General features: G+C 41.6%; 2 protein-coding genes across 3 annotated transcripts; both read right to left on the reverse strand.

Annotated features, from left to right (window-relative positions):
* Positions 1-3,314: 3,314 nt before the first annotated feature.
* Positions 3,315-5,583, reverse strand: LOC108094474 (transcription factor Maf). The gene has a single exon (XM_017195058.2). The coding sequence runs from the start codon at positions 5,042-5,044 to the stop codon at positions 3,416-3,418; it is 1,629 nt and encodes a 542-aa protein (XP_017050547.1). The 5' UTR covers positions 5,045-5,583; the 3' UTR covers positions 3,315-3,415.
* Positions 5,584-11,609: 6,026 nt separating this feature from the next.
* On the reverse strand, positions 11,610-14,510 carry LOC108094481 (alpha-tocopherol transfer protein). Of its 2 annotated transcripts, none has more exons than XM_017195069.2 (6): positions 14,387-14,510; positions 12,858-13,017; positions 12,700-12,794; positions 12,282-12,626; positions 12,020-12,198; positions 11,610-11,948 (listed from the first exon to the last, which is right to left on the reverse strand). In XM_017195069.2, exons 2-6 carry the CDS (start codon positions 12,991-12,993, stop codon positions 11,831-11,833), a joined length of 873 nt encoding a protein of 290 aa, XP_017050558.1. In that variant the 5' UTR covers positions 12,994-13,017; positions 14,387-14,510; the 3' UTR covers positions 11,610-11,830. The 2 variants fall into 2 exon arrangements, with proteins under 2 accessions (XP_017050558.1, XP_017050557.1); XM_017195068.2 differs by lacking the exon at positions 14,387-14,510 and adding an exon at positions 13,257-13,357.
* Positions 14,511-15,426: the final 916 nt, after the last annotated feature.

Below are 15,426 nucleotides of genomic sequence, written 5' to 3' on the forward strand. Positions count from 1 at the left end.
TTTCTTTAAGAATGAAATATATTTTTTAGCACAAAATTTAATAGCTTATTTACAGCTTTATTTATTTGAACTTGTATAGCAGTCAGGATAATTTATTTCTAATAATATTCCGAATTAATTTTGTTTTTATTTTAATGATTGGGTATTTTTTTGCAGTGCATTTGTCTCATCAAAGCCGTCACACGTCGCAGTGCAGGCATAAAAAGAGTGCCCCGAATGCGCAGCATTATTAAACGGTGTGTGTGTGTTTGTGTGTGAGAGTGTGTGTCTATGTGCGGACCATAATAATGTCGACAATCATCCCAGTTGTCCGATATGGTTTTGGTTTGGGTTTGCAGCCTGGGTTCGGGGTACGATTATTGGTAAGGGTTCTGCCCCCGAGCACTGATTATGCCCAAGATGAACTTAGCCCCATGGCCATGACAATTTACCGATAGTGATTGTCATTGCCGTGTCTATATATTTCATTTGACAAAATGCCAGCCACTCCGACTCCGACTCATCCACTCCTAACACTCCACTCAAGCCGCCTTTTAGCCAGGATTTCAACAGGGGGTTCAAAATATGAAACAGGAGTCGGGGAACAAGGAGACTTTCGGTCGCCAGTGATTTGCATCAGAATTCCATAATTATTGTTTAATCTGCACTTGAAGCTAGACCCCAAAAATGTCGCAGACCTCAAGTGGAATTGGAAATGAAATTGTCATCTTGGATTGGCTGGAAGCCAAAAAGTCGAAGTGTCTCTTCAACGAAAGTGAAAAGGGGAATCAAGAGATATATTTTTATACATTTCAAGTTTGTTTCACACAGAACAGTTTTCTTTTTAAGAAATGGTTTTATTTGATAGAAGGTTTATTTAAAATCTATTTTATATATCTAAATGAACCCCTTTCCCGTCAGTCTGTCATTTAATTCCAATTTCGGCTATAGCTTTTCATATTTTTTTATATTTTTTATTGCAAGTCCAGTATGAAATCGAAATTCGACACTTCCTGCTTGCCGAGAATGAAGCTAGAAAAAAAATAAATAAGAAACTGAAGGGAAAACAAAGTAAAATGGCCACTTGATGGCGATCATCATCGCTTGGGCCAAGAACAAAAACAACAAACCCGAATTCGACAAAAATTCTTGCGCAATCCGTCGATCGTCGAGTGGTTTCGTCTGGTTACATAAACTCCAAAGACGACCGATATCGTCGGGCTGCAAGTTCTTGGTAGGACAGGAAATTCATATAATCAGAATAAAAATAATAAATTCAAGACCAGAGTTTAAAAAGAGAACGCCACAAAAAAAAGGGAAATCGAAAATACAATGAAAACAAACAAGCGTTAGGAAGTTAATTTGGATTAATAAACATTTACAGGAGGGAGCTCCACTTATTGCCGAATTACGCCGCCTTCATCTGAATGCTTCCCCAGATTTTGTAGGGTATTCCAAGGCAGATTGCGATTGCCTCCGATGTTGATCTCCATGTTTCCCGATTGTAATTCAATGCTGCAGTTCGGATCCAAGACCCCGATTGCTCCTGCATGCGCCGTTACGCGATCAAAGTTTGTTGACAGAAATTATCCGAGGCCCCAAAGGGATCGCTGTGTTTATTTTGATTCTTAAAGTGTTGCCCGTGGTGGTCGTCGTCGCTGGAAGCCCATTTATCCAAGCCGACAGACCACACAGCAATCGGACTTCTCGGAATCCAACGAGATCTTACCCAATCTATGACAAAACAAAGAAACACTCGCTAGTTTTTCAAGTTTAGATATGAATAAAAAATAAACATTGAAGTAGGAACAGTATTTCAGATGGATTGTTTCAATAAGTTTAAACTTTCAATCTGACTTCAAATAATGAAATTATATTTATAAACCACAAAAAACCAATAAAAGTATATCCAGTAGTAGAAGTTTATGCTTTAATTTAGATTTATTTATTACTAAATTGTTTTATGCACACTTATCAACTACTCACAATTGTTTTTAGTTATTAAATTAGCTTAAAGTGTTTGCACTCGGTATTCGAGTTTTCGTTCTAGTTTCACAAAGACAGAAATTTGAATCCGTTCAAAAATTCTTAAAATGTACAGAATCGTCTTTCTATATAGTCGTACGTACTTGTGTGGGTGTATTTACATTTTTCCATTATCGTTCTCAGTGCTTATTACATTTTATAGGACTTTTTTGTTTAGTTTACTTCAGTTGAGTTTGCTCTTCGTTTCGTTACAGTTTCACTTTATACAACATCATCGGTTCGAGTGCGGTTCTATAAGTTTGCGGTATTTAAACGTAATACAACCTTTAGTTTTAGTTATTTTTATTGCTTACTGAATTGGATTGGAGGGGGGATGTGGCTAAAACGGAAACGGAAACACGGCTCTAAGAACAACTATCGCATCTATGATATTATTATTCGCTTCTGCTCTCGCTTAATACTAGTAGAGAAACTAAGGCTAGAACTAATCAACAAATAAGCGTGTGTTACTAACTCGTAATTTGTAATAATGTAGCGATTGTTAATCAGAAGCTGCTAGTTTTAGTTTACTTTTCTTTGTTTTTGTTCCTTTGTTTTATACAATGTTTGTCCTTTATACATACGATTTGGAATTAATTTTATTTATACTCGATCTTTGCCTTAGTCAGACTGATAATCAGCAAACGTTCCATCCAAACATGCACTCTCTCTCATTTCTCCCTATCTATTTCAATCTCTGTCGATCACTTTCGAAGTTCACAAACTGATATTTAATCGGAATTTATTGTCGCAATAAAAATAAGAGAGAATCAAACGCTAAAAACCCCCATTCAAAATTTCTGTTTAAGTGGAATTCAATTTCTCAATAACAAATTCTACGAAATTCCTTGAAAGACGTCTAATATTTAACGATTTTAAAAATAAAATGGTAGGGTTAAAAAAAGTTATGTTTGATTGTATAGTAAAAAAATCCCTTCAATAAATATCAACAATGGTGGTCATGGGAAAATCCTGATAAACTTAAGATAATGCTTCGTTATATATATATTACGATGAACAAGTAACATTATATTAAATATTTAATGAAAGAGTGAATGTAACTTTTCAATTATGATTTAAGCATTTGAAAATTGAGTAATAAAAAATATTTTTAAAAAACATTATTTTAGATGAAAACCTAAGCACATTTAGAAACTTTTTGTAAAACATTCTTGAAATTTAAACAATTCACTTAAAACTATTTCTAAGAAAAACCTTCGGAAACTCCCAACTCTTTGGGGAAATACCTTACACCCGGAACACTTTTCCCCGCTTAGTTGACCATCTGCTGGGGATTCCACTGCGGACCGCGATGCTGGAGATGATGGAGCTGCTGGTGCTGCAGCTGCTGCTGCTGCGACGAGGAGGAGGACGAGGATGCGGAGGAGCCGCTGGCCGCCGCCAGTTGGCGTCAGAGGTAGAACTCCGGCGAGCTCTGGCTATCTCCGGCGGAGTTGGCACCACCCGAGCCACCTCCTCCTCCGCCTCCGCCGGCTCCTGCTCCTCCGCTTACGCGCTGCAGTCGCTGCATGAGGGCATCCCGCTCCTGGCAGACCCGCGAGAACTCCAGCTTGAGCCGATGCAGATCCTGGTTGAGCACCCGATTGGCCTTCTCCAGCTCGTGGCGCTGATGGAGTCGCTTGGACCGGCAGTTCTGGGCGTAGCCGCGGTTCTTCAGGGTGCGCCGCTTCTGCTTCAGACGCACCACCTCCTCGCGGGGGCAACCGTGGAGTCGCTTGTTCAGCTCCCGCACCGTCAACGTGGTCAGCATGTCGTCGTTGAGGCAATCCTCCAGCGTGGCATTGCTGTAGGCACCGGAGCAGGTCCGCGGTGACATGTTGTTCGAGGATCGGGTCGAGCTGGCGGATAGCGGACGACAGGGTTGCAGTGCCGATCGGGTGATCACACAGGATCCGCCGCCCACGCTGCCCGGTCCTCCGCTGCCACTCCCACCGTTGCCGCCTCCCCCAACGCCACCACCTCCGCCTCCGCCTCCGCTCCCTCCACTGCTGCCACTCCCATTGCTCGGAACTTGCGGCAGACAGGTGGGCGTTAGGGATCCGGGGGCCACGCCCCCGTACGAATTCGAGTGCATGTTGATGGGCGTCAGTTCCAGGTTGTGGAAGTGGTGGTGATGGTGGTGCGGATATTTGCCCTGCTGCAGCACCACCTGATGGGGATGTCCGCCGTGTCCATGATGCGGATGATGGTGCGGATGCTGCGCCTGCATCAACGGCTGCCCGTGATGATGATGATGTGCAGCCGCCGCCTGCAAAGCGTAATCCCGCTGCCTGTCCCACTCCTCGGCCTCCTCCTGCGATCCCGGATAGGCCAGCGGTCGCAGGTCCAGCGGCTGCTGCTCCGCCCGTATGGAGTTCGTCAGCCACATCATGTCGTGGCTCAGTCCGGCACTCACCGAGGCGCCTCCGGCGGCGGAAGCAGCGGCGGCAGCAGCGGCCGCCGAAACGGCAGCGGATACGGAACTGCCCGGCGTCCGGGCGTAATGGTGGGCATATGTCTGAGCGGGACAGCTGCTGCTGCCCGTGGGCGAACCCACAACGGGTGGCGTTTCCGGCGGCGTCGAGGGCACTCCGCCGGGAACTCCGGCTGCCGCGGCCGCAGCTGCTGCCGCCGCCGCTCCCGAGGATGTGTTCACCAGGATCGCCTGTCCCGGCAGCGGACCATATTGCTCCGGCGGCGGGGAAAGCGGCTGCAATCGCCGCTCGTCCATGTGCCACTGATGGTGGCCGGAGAAGGATCGCAGCTTGATGTGCGGCGAGGGCGAGACTTCGACGGCTCCGGCGGGTTCGGGTCCGGAAAGGGGAGGCAGTGAATCGGGATCGTCCTCCGGATTGGCGGTCTCACCGTGTATCGTTGTCCATTTGACGGCCACCGGTTGCGGCGGACTGTGATCCTCGCGCTTCACGTGACCGATGGTGGTCACTTGGGCGTGGCCAGCACCGTTGACGCCCACCTCCAGGTGGTGCAGATCGAACTCCTGCACGTATGTGTCGTTTATGGTGGGATCTTCCATTTTCATTGGATCGACCAGGGACCGGAGAGGGTCTTTGGCGGGTCTCACATGCAAGGCCGGTGGTTAGCGGGTGCTCCTGAAGGTCAACTACACGTTGGGGGGTTCAACTACGGAAACTCCGCACAGGTGCCTTTAACCTCCGATTTCCACTTGATTAGGATTTGTTTTTTACGGTTTATATGAGTTTAAGTACGATATAACCTTCAAATCTATATACTGTCTGATATCTTTTTATTTTATAGACAATCCGGTTTATACAAAGTTAAATGTTGTATTATAATTTATAAAAGTTACTTGGGATAGTTCCCAGAAATTTTATAATTAATTTTATAATTTATGTATTCTTGTTTTTAATTTAGTATTCACTGTCCGCACTTTAGGGCTTTGTTTTTGTGCTCACGCTCTCTTCTTAAAATCGCTCACTAATTTTCGCGAACGCGCTTTTCGCGTCCAATTTGAAAGAGTTAACGGTGCCGACTGAACTCCGGATCCGTTTTAACTATTGCCGGACGGACTGGGGGGTTGTCTCTGCTCTGGAAGCTCTGCTCTGGATGCGATGCTCTGCTCCCTGGATGTTAACAGTTAGAATGCCAGAGACGCGCGCACATCCATACCCATACACCCATTCCGGGGCACCCACACTCACACACACCTACATACATAAAAACGACTTGCCAAAAACCATAAAGCCGACCAACACAACAACAACCAAAAAACCGAGCTCGAACGCCATTCGCTGATGGCGTTTTTGCTCCGAGGGGGCTCCTGCTGGAAATTGGAATTGCCAGTGGAAATGGAAGTGGGGGAGAAGGGAAAGCACTTGTCCGTGAGAGAAAGAAAGAGAGAGAGCGCAGAGAGCTAAGGCACCCTTTAGCGGTGTTGTTTTTGTTTTTGCTTTCACCGGCAGCTGCTCTCGCACACAACAACAAAAGTCAAGCCGGGAAAGCTTCGTAGCTTCAATACACGGCACAGTGGGTCGCAAAGTAGTGAGCTTCAAATGAAAATTTTTGAATTTTGTCAGGTATCAGACTTAGTAATTAACTTAGTAATTAAATTTAGTAACCTTATTGATAATATATCGTTTACCAGTTTAAGAAATATATCTTACTTTAAATGCTTGATCGGTTTTTTAAGAAGCTTTGTTTATGGGAGTTTTAATTCCCAACTTTTTTTTATTCCTTGTGGAACAGCGAATTCCATGGTTAAATTGATTAGGCCACTGTGCAGGAGCACAAATCTATGCGTCTAGCGTTTCCACTTTGGTGGTGGAATCTCAGCCCTTTTTGTTGTTGCCCCATGCTGTTCAGTTCGGTTTATTTTGGCAGAGCTCTTGAAGTAGGCGTTTTGAATTGCCATGGAGCGCATAAAAAATGGCACACATAGACACACAGACACACCTTATGCTGTCATCGGCTCCGCCCACATTGCCACAGTATTTGTGTGTCTGTGTATCGGTGTTGCTCTCTGAATATTTATGAGCAACTACCACGGTAATTCCTACATAGCCCCATTCGCCGATTTCCAGTCTCATTTGGCTGGCCATCGCTGTAAGAAGTCGGAGATGGAGATGGATATATATATATATTTGTATCTATATAGCAGTAAATCCGCAGGAGTGGGTCGCACAAACACAATCCGGGAACATCCACTGTTCCATTTTCCAGTGCATAAGTCAATGGGAGATGTTTTAGCCGAGATAAGTCGCTCGATTTGTTTTGGCTCGTATATAATACACTCCCCACTCTACATACACTCGTATGGTTGGCATGTGTGTTTGCTTTTGGCCCAAGGATTCCATGGTGCACAGGTGCATTTTGTTGCTGAGCCAGCGGAAAACTGACTCGCAGACCTTACCAACCTCCAGCCAAGCTTCTTGGACATGGACTCCTCTTGTTTTACTTTAATTTGGTCACTTTTTTTTTGATTTTTTTGTTTTGCGCAAATGTTTTGGCTTCGTTGGCCAAACAGATTCCTCTGATGTAATATTGTTGTGAGTTATAGGAAGGGATTGAGAGGCTTCTCTATTGTTGGTGCAACAAGTTCTGTGCCAAATATGGGCTAACACAGCCAATAATCCCTTCATATTTTAAATTTTTCAAAGCCGAGCTTGAATGCCAACCACTTTTAGGCTCTAAAAGAATATAAGGTCTTAAACTACAGATATTACCAATAATATAATACATAATACCCTCTGATTTGCCAAAGGCAAAATATCTTTTATCTTGCCAAAAACATTTAAATTGAAACATTTAATACATTTTTTTTTTCTAACTCACATCTTGTATTTCTTTATTTGTTGCATATTCCTGATTCATAATTTTACGAACCCTTTCAAATATAGTTTCTTACTGCTTTTTAAGAACGTAAAGAAATATGCGTAAACGGATTTATTAATATTTCTGTAATTATTTGAAACGACTTTTAGTTTTTGACTTTAACTTTTTCCATTCTGCAGTAGAACATTTCAATGAACCACTTCCCCCAGAGAACTATTCTCGTATTTGGTTAGCTTTTGTGAGCCGCAAAAGTGACCACAAAAACTTTGTTCCACTTGCTGCGACAACTGGGTTTTGTAGCCGTAACCCCCCACCAAACCCCCCTCCCCCGGAAAATCCCGGCACACCCATTCTCCACGCAATTGTTGTGTCAAAGGGAATTGCGAAAGGGGCGGCTGGAGGCATAAAAACAGGATTCCTTTGGCCTCTCCGCGAGCAGGAAAAAACATAAAACAAAATCAAATCAACTGCTGTGGGTGGGAAAATGCAAAGGCAGAGACGCGAGGGTGGAAAGGGGAGTACTGGGCTTCATTGAAGCTTGTCAAAATTAAATTGAACACAATCGAATTATCCTCTGTATGCTCCATTTGGTTGTCTGTGCTGATTTCCAGCGATGCGGCGGTTTGGGGGGGGACTAACCGGAAAAGAACAAAAAACCAACAGAGAAAGAAGAAGAGAGGGAAAGCGGGAAATCCTGTCCAGGAAAGAGCAGCACTTAAGCATATTAAAAAGGGTTAAAGGTGTGCAAATATTTATCTGTGGCCAATTAAAAATATTTTTAATAACCAACTCGAGATGAGTCTGTCTGCAGGAGTTCAGTGTTTTCCGACACGTGTTGGCTAACTTTTTTGATTCTCTTATTTGCACTTAACCCCATGCCTGAAAGTATGCAATAATATAGCTTTATGGTAAAAGGGTTATATTTGGTATATGTTATTTTAAAGAAACAAAAGGAAGGCTTCACCATAAGTGTTCAATAAACCAAAATATAGCGAAAAATGAAAAATGAGCTCTATGGGGAATTACATAGGTAAACGTTTAAAAAGTACATTTGAAAAGATGTTGTTTTAAATCAAGTTCTCTGGTATTCTTGAGTTGTCTAATCAAGCCAGGATCTACCTCGTTTTCATATCCTCTCATTTGCATCCTTTTCGAAGGGCTTCCCATTGTCAACCGCTGCTGAATCCGAGTGCAAATATTTGTACGCGATTCCTTTCAATTGCATTTCAATTGTTTGGCGATGATGATGTCTCTCGATGTCAATAATGATTTGCTCCCGCATCGAGTGAACGCATTTGACAATGTTTATTACGCCGGATTAGGCAGCATTACAACTTGCGGGGGGAATACAAGCAGGAGCTCTTCATTCTGGCATGTGGCGATGTGATTGATTGTAGCCGGCATTCCATCCCCCGAACCCCGCAGATCATCGCCTGGAGTGCACTTTAAGCACGAAGTAAAGTCGTGTTTTATCGCAAACGATTTCTGGTAAATCTATGGAAAATCGATTTTGAAAAAAAAAACTCAAAACGTTGACATGTTCATGTCAATTTACCTTCCGTACCCCAGTGAAAAGCCACCGATCTCCTCCTCTTTTAATGTCCACATGTCTCAGTGCACAACTCAGCTGGAGTTCAACTCCATTGGGGGTCGCCATTATATTTTTTCTGGATTTTTGTCCCTTACTTTTATATAGCAGGTTTAATGACTTGTAACCAGGAATAATAGTACAAAAGCAGCAGGTTTTTATTAGAGATGATGTTAAATTTCACTTATTGTGGCCTGCATAATAATTTATGTTTATTTCTATTAATTCATTTCTTACTTTTCTTATTTAAAAGTAATCTAATCTAGTAAGATAAGTGAATAAACATTACTTCCCCTTTTGATGTTTCAATATCGCAAAATACAATATAATTTCCATTGGCACACACAGAGTTCGCAATCGGTAGTGCAAGGAAAATAAATCGCAACCATTTATCACTTGGGTGGTCCCTCGCCGAGCAAACAGGCTTCGTCCTGCGGCAGGACCTGCGATAATCGGTGTCTGTGGCAACAGGACCATAACGATCCACCATTTATACGACTTACACCTTCGCCTCGGGCCCGGAATCCGGAATCCGGAATCGTCGTCTTCCGGAGTCAACAAATTGACAGCAAATATTTCAATTATTCTGGCTGGGGTCCTTATTTATGGAAATCCCCAACCAAACATTTCCCATTTCGCGGGGCAGGGGTCAAATTGACCCCCGTTTCGACCAGTTGATGTTTGTTTACAAATCGCTGGACATAATTTATTTGTTCCCATTGTTTTGGTTTTAGCTTTGCTTTCTGCCTGCCAATCGCCGAATGATAAACTGCCTTCGCCGATAAGGAGACCCAAAAGGGGTGTGAGTACGGGGTTGATTGGGTCGGGGTCACCCTCGCCAGCTCATTAGGAAGCAATTATCCGTTTAGGGTTGCAAACACAACCCCTCCCCTTTCCCGGGGTGGGGAAAAATTGAAGGTCAGGTACACAGTCAACGGATGTCAACGACTGTCAGTTTGACACTGCCTTCGGTGACAGTTGACAGCCGGGGAAACGCCCCCAAATGTGTCGTCTGGATAATATGGCCAATTTCGGGCTCAACTGTAACTGAGTACGAAATAAGGAAGTTCTTAGAAGGGATTGAAGTCGTATGTCCACAGAATAGTAAATCAGAGGAGGAAGTGTAGATTAAATACAGAGCTATCTAATGCCAAAAATGGAATTTGAGGAAGTAATAAATATTAAAGAGGATTTTAGAAGTAAAGTGCAGAAAATATGCATAATATGCAGCACAAAAAACCACACTAAGGATTCATTCTCTTAGGGGACTATGTCATAAGAATTTTAAGGTATACCAATTCAAAATCGGACATCATTAAGAAAAGTTATGGGCTTTCTACTGGTATTAGAAAGAAATTATATGAAAAAGTTGGTATGATGCTGGGCCTCGAAATGATATATGTAAAAATTTAAGTTTAGAAGATATTGGCAGCGGCTATATAAACTGAATTTTGCAGATGTATGAGTTTGCGACACATGTTGGAGAAGACGAATCCGTTGCCCTTTCTGTCCGCCTTCTTTGTTTTTCAATAAAATTCGTATAAATTCAGTTTGCAAGCCATAAATTATGTCCAGTTCGGTTTCGACCCACACACGTGTTGCCAGAAGTCCAGAAGCCAAAGCCAAAAGCCAACTAATAACGCACAGCGGTCGTGCCCCCCAAATGTAGGCTATGCGATATGTGTGTTTTTTGCGAGAATGTGTTTTTTTTTGTTTCTTTTCGTTCTGACTGCCACTGTGTGTTACTGTCCCCCATAAATATTTGCGCAATAAATTTTTTAATCTTGTCGCTTTAATCGCACAAATGTCGCTGCCTTTTATACGCACTCACACAGCTGTCCAGCACGCACACAGATTATACACATGGATATATCTCCTCACCCAGCTAGCTATAATGTCAACCTAGACCCCCGTTAGCAGCAAAATCAATTTCACTATCGTTGACCAAAGGACAACGCAAGGCCACAGATGAGGGGTACGAGGTAATCCCTGGATACTCTGCATTAAAAAGTTAGATTTGGTTTAGAAAAATTTCAAACAAAATCCATGATTTGCACACAAAATAATCTATATTAATATAAAACCCTTAACACTTATTTGTGTTTTATTTCAGTTATAAAATGCAATTATAGAGCATCTTTTAGTCGAACTAGTAACTCTCTATTCCCAACTTGTGTTCTTTACCGTTTTTTTTTTGTGACGGCAACGACTTCCGGTGGCAGGGGGATGATGTTGAGACAACGGGATTCAATAAAAAATATCAAACATATTCGTAACGGTCAGAAGGAAGACCCACCCCCTTGCACATCCGCTTTGCAGGACGAGTGCAAACATATTTATGGCCGCCGACTGCATTTTATGCGTTGTCCAACACTCAATTACCATAACGGCGAATGGTCGTGTGGCTAGTTGTCTCGCTCTAGCACCTAGCGCACTTTGCATACGAATCACATAAAACTCGAAGGACCAAGTTGCTATGCTTTCCTGACCGGAACAAATCTCCTGGGCGCTCGTTGGGCCATTTGATTCGGTTAGGACCAAATTATTATTGCCCCGAGCTCGGTCGTCATCGGTCATTGATGTGGCCGACAAATGTGCGAAAGATAAAGATAAGATAATAAAGATTATACAAAGCCAAAACTGTGTCTTGATTTGATCAGATAAAAACGGGATAGCAGGGTTCTAAAGCCATAAAAAATGCTCAAAGTAGTATTTTTTCTTTAATTGTTTCAAACTATACTAACTTCTGTCAATTGATTCATATTTAAATACCTTTAAGTAATAAACAGAAATTTGATTTCCATTGCAGTACAAAATTACTAAAGTATTATTAACTTCACATTTCCCTTTCATATTCGGTAAAATCAACTGAGAGACCATCAGTGCCTAGAGGAGCATATTCAAATTTAGTAGTTATAACTTAGCTAATTAGTCAAAGATGAAACCCAATTGTTCCATATCTTTTTGGACGCTATTACCCGTACACTGCTCCTTCAACATGTCCAACCAGAGCGTATAGGAGTAGTCGTCGTGCAAGCCACCATAACTAAAACAGGAAAGAAAGAAAAATTATATTTAACTATAAAAAAAAATATAAAATAATTAAAATATGCATACCGCTTGGGAAGATGTTCAGGATTAATATGCTTGTGCAGGGAAGTCATATCACTGCCATGAATATAGAGTTTCTCTCTCATGGCCGCATTAAGGAAGGGCTTAAATATTTTAAATGCCGCGTTGAAGACCCAATTTTGGTTCACAATGTGAAGAGCGGATGTTCTAATGGGCATTGAGGTCTGTCAAAAATTAAACAAATTAATGTATAAAAATTAAAAATATTTCTAAAAAGTCAAAAATGTTTCTATTTTTTCTCACTTACCACCAGAAGGGCAATCATCTTTTGTGCCACACTGGGACTCAGATGGAGTATGTGTTCCAGGCCAAGATCCTTCAGGTCGAAGATTCCCACTCCACCAACGATCTGTGAGATGGGTTCCAAGCTGCCCAGCTCCTGCAGGACTATGGTGGCCCGGAAAATATCATCGACGGTCACGCGATTCGGTCGCCACAGACCAAAACGATAGATGAGTATCCTGTGGCCATGTTGATCCCTGTAGGGTGTCACAGTCAGGATATCCGACTGACCAACATGACGCAGATCCAGAGGCCGAACCTTCTCGTAGTAGCTTTTGTTTTGTTCCCGGAACTTGTAGTAACTGCAAAGCTAAAAAAGAAAACAAGTCCTGTAAAATCAGTCTCTTAAAAATGTAAATAAAATTTTAGATATAAATACCTACCAATTTATAGCTATTTTCGATCTTCCAGTAGCGGGCTCTTAAAAATTTTTCGAGATACTTTGAATCATTTCGATGTGGCTGGCATTCGTTGTGTTCTAAAAAGATTGCCATTAATTTATTTAAATAAAATAATTTATGTTTTAAGGATATTTACCTACCTAAAATGTAGTTGCGAAATTCTTCGATGACCTTTTCCTTGGAACTGGGAGACTCTCCTTGCTCTTCAGCAAGTCGACGGATATCTTCCGGAACCTCCTCCTCTGTAATGTTTAATTTATGCTCGATGGTGGGCATGGTGCGGGATCCACTGTTGGTCGTCTATAAAAAAATCATACACGCTAAATATAATTATGCCATAAAGTGTATGACTAAATTTCACACTCGTATTTAGCCGGCAAAAAAAAATAGTTTCGTAGAAAATTAATAAAGCAGCGGTTGTAAAAACGCATATAATTGCTCGACCTTCCGAGTCTCATTGTTAGCAACATTTCCATCGGATTGACATTTGGGTTCCAGGGTGATTTTTGCATGATATTGATGGGTGATTTTCTTGTTACCATTTGGTGAGCTGCGATCCGATCGACTTCAAGTGTGAAACTGAGCCCCCGAACGGAATCAGAACAAATGTTCCCAGTCCCATGCAAAATGCTGTTTGTTGTTACACATGTACGAGTATGCGACCATTAAATATTAAGTATAAACCGAACAACAATGGACAGGACAGAGCTTCGCGATAGCGGGAAGGAGACAGCTAATCGCCCGATAACAGTATGCCAGAGAACTACTATATGTTTATTTATAGTAAAGCCCGAAGTCAATTCTTCTAGCATTAATGAGCTAAATGATGGAGTCAATATATAATAATAGTATATATGATATAGTAAAAGTATTGATAAAAGTTTTAAATAAAAGAAATTATTTACAGAAGGTAAAAATGAAAAAAAAAAATACTTTAAAACTTTCTAAATATCAAAAATTAATATTTGTTACATAAAAATATTTATAAGAAAATTGTTCTGATTATTAAATTTTTAAAACAGTATAAAATCGTATCGTAAACAATATTATATTAATACCATTTCTCCGCGCTACAAAGTGTATTTGTTTGGTTCCGTCCCGCCCTTGACCCTAATCCCCGAAACCTATCCCCAAATCCCCGAGTTCCAGTCCAGCCTCGCCCTCGTCTGAGCCCAGCGATTACGTTATATTGGAGCCGGGACCTGATAGGCTTATCACTCGGTTAGTCAATGTCTAATCAGGTCGCTTGGGGTCCGGTGCAATGTTGTGACTTCGGAACGTATTTCGCAGATAACGATGATGATGGCACCGCGAACTCAAAGTGCAGCACACAGAAATCTCACACGTGGTCGATCGTGCAAAGTGCCTGGGTCAATATTTAATCATATTCAACAAATTCCGACTAATTACACAGTTCTATTCGTTTTCGAGGGTGGAACCGATGGAGATGCTTAAAAACTCCACTTTAACTGCGTTACATCGGTTCAAATGTTAATGAACTCGCCATTGTTGTCGTTAATTGCCTCCCCACAATTGGAGATAATTACGAGAATTTGTGGACTTTAATAGTCTGTTTGATAATAAGCAATTATTTTAATGCCCCGCCTGCCGCTTAACACCTGGTGGTCGGTTTATCACCCCATTAGTTTGGGGTCTCCAATTTCATTACCCGGTAATGCTCCGATCCGAGTTGCGATTACCGTGTTTTGTTCACGGTTTTCAGCTTGTAATACTTGGAAGCCGGCTCAAAATAGATCGCACACAACTGGCATCGCAGAAGTTCGTGATGAAACTGAGCTGCGGATCGTTTAGAACAAAACTTTTTATGAACAGAACTCAGAACTCACAGAATGAAAAAAAATGGAGAAAAAGCGCAGCAGTAATGACTACAAACCAGTATGCGAGAACGATCTACCAGCATCTGAATAGGAAGAGCTAAGTCTTCAAGTCGAAGTTAAAAACACCCTTGAAGTAACTGGGGTCATTTAATAAATATAAGAGCTCTTAAATAACATATACCTTAATAAAAATAAAAAACATTCTTGACGGGTGTTTAGTTGTTTTAAGTTCTAAAAGAAGTAATAAACGTGACCGATCCTAAAAATATCTAGTAACTAATTATGAATAATAATTTATAACCATTTGGGCTTCTAAAAAAGTCTCTGAATAAATTTAAAGCTTTCCAATTTGCATTTTTAAAATTTCTGCTTTCGCAAATTCGCAACAAAAATGTTTTTATTTTGGTATTTGCGAACCTGACTTAATTGGGAATATCTTCCCAATTCCGTTTTTTATTCAGAATTCCGTTTTTACCCAGTGAACAAAAAATCCCCAACTTTTTAGAGTACAAGCTAAGTAAAGAAAGATTCCAACTGATGCTTGTCAAACGAGAAATAAAATTGTTAATGTGGGAGTGAACATTTCTGAAGGAGATTTCATGCTGGATAAGGTCAATAACTCCGATGACGTCACGATCTGAAGGGTTCTTTCTGGACCCATGCCATTTTGAAGTAAATCAGGGTAAATCAAACTTGATTCTCCAGAAAATTCTTTACAATTTGTTTTACCACAAAAAACTTGTTTCTGTTTTGCAGTAAAAATTGCAACGGGATGGGAAAGAACGTACCCCTTTATGACGTCTTGTTGAGCAAGGTCAGTCAACAGCAGAAAGAAAACCTGTTCGCTTTTAGCCAAGTTCTTGGCTCTGAC

The sequence above is a fragment of the Drosophila ficusphila genome, unplaced genomic scaffold, assembly GCF_018152265.1.
Source record: "Drosophila ficusphila isolate 14025-0441.05 unplaced genomic scaffold, ASM1815226v1 contig_127, whole genome shotgun sequence".
Taxonomy (NCBI): domain Eukaryota; kingdom Metazoa; phylum Arthropoda; class Insecta; order Diptera; family Drosophilidae; genus Drosophila; species Drosophila ficusphila.

What these genes read in the sequence shown, in the direction of transcription:
- LOC108094474 (XM_017195058.2), bottom strand. Translation starts at nt 5,044, where the DNA reads ATGAAAATGGAAGATCCCACCATAAACGACACATACGTGCAGGAGTTC.
- LOC108094481 (XM_017195068.2), bottom strand. An exon ending in TCGAAAATAGCTATAAATTG is followed by an intron (nt 12,627 to 12,699) that starts GTAGGTATTTAT and finishes TTTCTTTTTTAG; the next exon opens with CTTTGCAGTTACTACAAGTT. An exon ending in AGATGATTGCCCTTCTGGTG is followed by an intron (nt 12,199 to 12,281) that starts GTAAGTGAGAAA and finishes AATTTTTGACAG; the next exon opens with ACCTCAATGCCCATTAGAAC.